The sequence below is a fragment of the Oryctolagus cuniculus genome, chromosome 1 (assembly GCF_051225735.1).
Source record: "Oryctolagus cuniculus isolate XC-2025 breed Fujian yellow rabbit chromosome 1, ASM5122573v1, whole genome shotgun sequence".
NCBI classification, from domain to species: Eukaryota; Metazoa; Chordata; class Mammalia; order Lagomorpha; family Leporidae; genus Oryctolagus; species Oryctolagus cuniculus.
This window is the reverse complement of record NC_142867.1, coordinates 116,443,585-116,450,537: the sequence shown is the minus strand read 5'-3', so window position 1 is coordinate 116,450,537 and position 6,953 is coordinate 116,443,585. Positions and strand designations below refer to the sequence as shown.

At 38.1% G+C, this 6,953-nt stretch overlaps 1 protein-coding gene across 1 annotated transcript; it reads right to left on the bottom strand.

Moving 5' to 3' along the window:
• Positions 1 to 338: 338 nt before the first annotated feature.
• LOC100357199 (uncharacterized) lies at positions 339 to 6,719 on the bottom strand. The gene is made up of 5 exons (XM_051818820.3): positions 6,576 to 6,719; positions 5,257 to 5,391; positions 4,558 to 4,650; positions 3,828 to 3,914; positions 339 to 910 (listed from the first exon to the last, which is right to left on the bottom strand). Exons 1-5 carry the CDS (start codon positions 6,649 to 6,651, stop codon positions 654 to 656), a joined length of 648 nt encoding a protein of 215 aa, XP_051674780.3. The 5' UTR covers positions 6,652 to 6,719; the 3' UTR covers positions 339 to 653.
• Between the last annotated feature and the right edge of the window lie 234 nt (positions 6,720 to 6,953).

Below are 6,953 nucleotides of genomic sequence, written 5' to 3'. Positions count from 1 at the left end.
TGGTCACAATAAAGAACTTCATTAAGACTTTTATTCCTTTGGTGACATGGGGATGTCAATACAAATTTCCTCTACATACACCTATGGAAGGTGCAAAGTCTAGTGCAGCATCTGCCATGTAGCTGACATGATGAATTTCTTCACATCTAGCCTACAAATCCTTACATTAAGAGATGAGCTTGGCTGAACCCTCAATAAATGTACCACTCACAACATAGTACCCCAACTTTTATAGGCCTCAACCTGTAGCTTTCAATTTACAAATTCCTTTAGAACGAAGGATTCACACATGCCAGGGGATGAATTTTTATGTTGAAGCCCTGAAGAGACAAATGTAATACATGTGAGACATTTTGAGTGGTAAGATTAAATTGCCTGGAAGAGGAAATGACAGGAAACTTCTGATTAGCAGATAATTCCGGTTCTTAAGAATCCAAGAAGAATGTGAAGGGGAGGTGGACTCACAGAGACTCAAACACAGAGCCCATTTTAATTTTTCTGTCCAAGAGTATGGGGTCTTTTTTCCGAAACATAGACTTGCTTTTTTCACTCTGCAATACCTAAATGAGATTGTCTGTATTGCAGTAGCATGAACAAAGCTTATCAGCCAAATATGGTGGCTATCTCATATTTTCTCCACTGGGGGACAGATTTCAATGAGGAGACTTGACCCCTCCAAGTTCTCTCAACAAAGATGGGTTATTGAAAACCAAAATGAGACCTACCAAGAGAGGTCTGGGCAAGTTGTCATTCTTGCAAACATCTTGGATCAGAGACCCAAATAGCTGAGGTGGCTCAGGTGTGGGCAGGGTAGGTTCTTCAAGCGAGCTGTTCCTGCTTCCATAAAAGCCCCACTGATTCAGCCACTTTCTTAAAGAATGTTGACTTTGAGTACGCTCCTGGTGGGGATCTGAAGAAGAAGTGAGATGATTAGTTGCAGAGTTGAAGTCATAGATACTCATTTACAGTATTTCCAGGTTATGGCACATATGTTGAGTAATTAGAAAGGGAGAAATTGTATCCTTTGTTGTGTAGGAAGGTCTACATTCTGAAATTGGCTCCCAGAACCCATGTACTCTCCTTCCCCACCTCCTAGAAACTGGTAAGGAAATCTAGAACAGCCCCATGTTCAACTTTTGCAGTGAGAATACTTGTTAGATGGTGCTAGCCACAGCTTGTTGCATTGTACCATGAGGTTTTTAATATATAAAGGTGCAAGTTTCCTGATGCTAAGTTTATAGTAAATTCATGGGTAAGATCTCACCTGAAAAAGTAGAAGGCATTTGGTGTTCAAACCAATTGGACATTGATGCTCATCTTATCTCATAGTAATTCTCCCCCAATTCATTTATCTTCCCTGGCATTTGGAATGCCTAGCAATTGCCAACTATCTCCCATCATAGGAATCCACCCTTCCGCACACAAGTGCCTGAGCCTACTCCTTAGTCATTCTCTGGCCCACTCATCTGTAGGGATGGCAACTTCAGGCAGCTTAACGGATAACCCACATTTGCAGTCGGTGTCCTTGGTTGTGTGCAATGATCCTCTATGGTCTTGTGCCTTGTGACATCTGACCAAGTGAACCAAAATGATTTCTAACTTATCAGCAGTCCCTGCAAAATGAATGCTGATCCAGAGTCGCTTTTCAAAGAAAAGGTGATCAGTAACAAACAGCTGAGTTCAAAGGATTTATTGCTGAAGTGTGCATGCCTTCTCAATAAGGTATCTTAACATTTTCTCAAGTAATCCCCTTACAGCAAACACTGTAAAATTCAACTGAGGAGCCAAGGTGTAGCCTGATAGATGGCTGTGTTCCATAATCAGACTTAAATACAGATCTACTGGCCACTTCAAGGGTATTGAGTGTATCACCTTTGCATACACATGAGGGCAACTCTCCTGGTGGTAAGAAAGATCAAGAGGCTCCTGGTTCTGTTGCCACTTCATGGTACCAGTCTGAATTATAGACTACTTAGCAGAAGTTTTGGTTCATATAAGCCCTGATCCAAGTAATTTCAGTTCTTACTCATTTGACCCAAAGCAGCCTGGATATCATTTGACTCAATCCTAATACTGCATCCAGTTTAGTAGTCTCTAGGAAAGATGCAGGCAAGAAAAATGTCAGATCTACCTAGAATTCATTTCTGTGCCATTTTTCAAAAAAGAGAAAGAAGAAGAAAGTCAATGCATTATTAAATCCAAGGGCCTATTTCTGTATGTAACATGTGCAAAGTTTTGTTCGCATTTTACATTAGTACATAGCTTGTCCAGTTTAATGCAACCTGATGTACCTACACTTAAGGACACACAATTGTCCCATGGTCAAGCTTCAGATTGATTGTAAGCCCATGGATAACCGAGATTCATACAAAAGAACCGTTCAGCTGAATCTTCACTAAAGTACTAACATGCATCATCAAGCAAATGAATGGTTATACAAGTGATGTGTGTTATGGAATCATTCTTATTGCATCCATAAGAAGCATATACATTATGGTAAACAACTAGTTATATGAATATTTCTAAATATGGTAGAAATGGAAAGATGGAATAGGTATTTTATCAAATATGTCTGAGGAAGTTCTAAATGTTTGTGGAAATGCAATTTAAACTTTATTTTTATTCAAACACTTTTAAATGCATGCATAGATGTCATATGAAGCACATTTCATTAACTTTGCACAATAATGTATTCATACCAACTTGTTACAACATGTCTCAACAGGATAGTTTCAGACACCTGCAAGGTTATGGCATCTTTATTCAGCAAATATTGATGTAATAACTAAGACAAGGTTTATATGGAAGCATGGGTTGAATGCTGGTGGACTCACTGATGCTTTATAAAAAAGTGATGAGGACAATGTCCTGAAAAAAAATCAGCAGTTTGCAAATTTTAAGGAGTGACAACAGGATGTTAATGATGAAGCCTGCAACAACATACCATCTACAAAAATTTGCACTTGCCCTGATGGAACAGAACTGACTAGTAGCAGCAGAGACTTTAGAAAACACCATTGACTTGGGGCCAGTGCTGGGGCGTAGCAGGGTCACCACCTGCAGTGCCAGCATCCCATATGGGTGCTGGTTCGAGTCCCAGCTGCTCCACTTCCAATCCAGCTCTCTGCTATGGCCTGGGAAAGCAGTGGAGGATGGCCCAAGTCCTTGGGCCCCTGCACCCACGTGGGAGACCCGGAGGAAGCTCCTGGATCCTGGATGCTGGATCCTGGATCTTGGCTTTGGATCGGCACAGCTCTGGCCATTACAGCCATTTGGGGAGTGAACCAATGGATGGAAGACCTTTCTCTCTCTGCCTCTCCTTCTCTCTGTGTAACTCTGACTTTCAAATAAATAAATCTTTAAAAAAAAAACACCGTTGACTTCTCAGAAGGGCCTAGTTTCACAATTAATGCCTGAAAAGTGAGTGATGAGCTAAAGATAAATGATCTAAAAACACGATCAAAAGTGCCTTCTCTTAGTAGAAAGTACCTCATGGATATCCTTTTACCAGAAATTTGATTATTATTGGATGGAATGTGTGGCCTTAATTTAAACTCAGAGAAAGCCTGCAGACACTTTTAGGAAATAGTCCTTAACACACTGATAAAGGAAATGAAGCAAAAGCAAAATCCAAGGTAGTGATGGAGATTCAAATCTATGGAGATCAGAAAATAGAGGACAGAGAGCAAGGTGGGCCTTAACATTTTTGAGAAAGTAGTTATTGAGGTAATGTTAATGAAAGTATAGCGAAAACAAAAGAAGTAGTAATAGGATTCTTATCTTCATAACTCAGAAAATGGACAGCAGAGAGCTGGGTAGACTCGTACCAGGTGGAGCCTTGTCAACTTCCCCAACTTGTGTCTCCTCATCAGTCTCTATGCCTGAGTAGGACTCCAGAGGTGTCTGCAATTCCTCTGTTAATTAAAAAAAAACAAAAAAAACCGTTGTCTTAGTATGAATACGCTCAGATACCAAACTCAACTTCTGGTATTGGAACAAAAAATTATTAAATACATGCACTGCTTCCTCATGATAAGTATTTTCTTAAGTTTTTAAGCTTCATGAAAAAAGTTTATGAAAATATACATTATGAAAAAACTATGCATGGATTTAAAAATTATTTTGACCAAAATAAATATATAGATTCCATCTTTAAATTTAACTTTAAATTTAACTTTATATTTAACTTTAAATACCATCTTTGAACGAAATATGTGAAGTCCACTTGCATAAAGGAGAAGGGGAGATCAGATGGGATGAGCTGGCAACATCATAAATGCTCATCCAGTGTCCAGCTGAGAGCAAATCATCGAAAAACATGAAGCTACAAAGTTGTCTTAAATTACAATGTTTTGTGTCCAGTTCTGTACCAGGAAATTCAGTTCTTTCTGGACACAAGCTGTGAGAAGCAGTGAGAAAAATCTTGCAGATATTTTTGGAAAAGTTCTTAGTGTAATATTAAAGGAAGCAAGGAATAACAAGAGTCATAATAACAGTGCAAATTCTAATCATCAGTGATTTACAAAATAGAAGACAGAGAGCTGGATGGGTCCATACCAGTTATGGATCTGAGGTCTTCCTCTACGTGATCTGTGTAATCAGTATCTATGCTTGAAACAGGAGTAGGCACCAGGAGCGGTACCAGGTTATCTGTGGAAAAGAAACCAAAAGGTTATCTAAATTTTTGTTGTTTAAAAATTTGTATAAATATTCTCAGATTACAGACTCATGTCAACTTCTGATATTGATATGATAAGTTTTGAATCCATTTATCTATTAGTCATAATACATATTCCATGAATGTTTTGAGGCTTCATAGCAAAGTTTATTAAAATATATTTAATGAGAAAATGATGTATGGATTTAAAATTTTTGGCCAAATAAACTCCTGTTTTCAATTCTAATTTATATTTTTTATTTTTATCTCTGAGTACATTTCTGCAGGAAATGTCCTCTTAGATAAAAGAGAAGGAAAAAAAAAGATCCAATATGGTGAGCTGGTAACTTGGAAATTGTTCATACAGTGTTCAGCTGAGAACCAATAATCAAAAACCATGAAGCAAAAAGGTTGTCTTAGCTTAAGGTGCCTCATGTCCAATCCTTTATCATGAGGTTCAATTCTTTCTTTACAGAAATGGAAGATTTCATCCAAAGTAAGAATCATCTTGCAAAGTTTTTTTAAAAGAAGTTATTAGTGTATTGTTAAGGAGAGTTCAGGAAAAATAAAAGTAGTTAAGTAATTACGGAGATTCTAACCTAGTAAAAATTCTGACACAAGGCTAGGTGGGCCCACATCAAAGGTGGCCTCAGAGTCACCCTTCAGCTCTTCACTTGTTTTAATCAGCGTCACATCCATGGGTTGGCAATCAAGAGATTGCACCTCCTTAGTATCTGTGGAAGAAAAAAACAGATTGCCTTGGTTATCAATATTCTCATATAATGGAGTCAGGTCAATTCCTGATCAAATGAGCTTTCCAAAATATTTCCTCTAAGCAATAGGATGAATATGATAAAACCACTGATTGGAAAACATAGGAAGGGACTCATGATACATGCCCCCAAGTCCTACTAAACTCACCCTTATCAAATTGCTGGATGTCTCTTAGCTACATCTACCTAGGATTGAATGGTACAAATTTCTAGGCTCATGGGGATTTCTACTAGTCATATTTTGTGATTTTTTTAAACTAATTTGCTTTGCAATCATCTTTAACCCTTAAAGCAATCATAAAATTCCGATATTCCTTCCATATTTTACTGGTATGAGCCTGAGTGACAGAATAACTGCCAAAGACAGGGCCACTACTCAATGATGGCACAGGGTTCTAGCTTCCAGAACAATTGTAAGACATCAGAGCAAGTGCTCTGCTCCTCAGTGATGCTGCTTCATTTCACACCCTTTCAAAGAGCACTGGAAACATGGGATGCTTCAGGTACCCCAGAGTGTCAAAGGAGCCGATATAAAGCAGGCAATACTGTGAGCCTCTTCAATGAGTTTCAACCTGGACATATTAATGATATGTCTGAGAGCACTTCAAAAAGTTTATGGATGAAAGAATTTTAAAGTAGGACTTCATGTTGATCAAAAATATTTTCACGTGATGTCAAAAATATATATTATGAAAAATTATACATTGATTTGACTATGTTTTGTGCCATAAGCCTGATATTTTAATTCCATGTTTCCATAGAACTTGTGAGGTACTCTCATATGAAAAGGCCCCATTTAAATTAGGTTAGAAAATGAATCCACAAAATGGATCATAGCATGATGTCTCTCAAGCAGTTATGATTTGAACAAGCAATTCTGTACATTAGGGACCTCTTCTCAACTTTTCTTTGGTCTCAAGACATTATGAAACTGCTCCTGAACTGTGGAAGCCTTGAAAAGGCAGAGGCAGTAGAGTCTGGGCAGTACAACATTGTTCTTGGTACTGGCCCCTGAGCTCTAGAACTGACACTGTCTAAGCATCTTCTCTCACACCTGGTGGCCTTGTTATCTGTTTCTCAGCAAAGCCAGTGACCCCAGATGGAGGATCTGCCATGTTCTCATGGAGATCCCAGAGAGCTCTCACCCACAATGTTGTCACTGTCCCCCGAGACATTATTGCAATTCACAGCATTGTCCCCAGTATTGTTGTAGAAAATCATGGATCTCTTCCACAAGACTGAATTGGTGGCATCTTTAAATATCTCAGGACAGTTTTGTATTAGAAAGTATGTCAGTGAAACCTGTGACACAAAAGGGTGAAAATAAGGTATTCTTTTTAATTTTACATAGCCATAAATCATGTCATATGTGAATTTTAACATTATAAGAAACATGAAATTCAGAATTATGAGAAAAATTCAGAGTTAACATAAAATTATATAAACTAGTTTTCTCTCAGAAATAACCATTATACTCTCTAGAATATTGGGTAACTAGGGATTTGCTGAATTGCTAACATTTT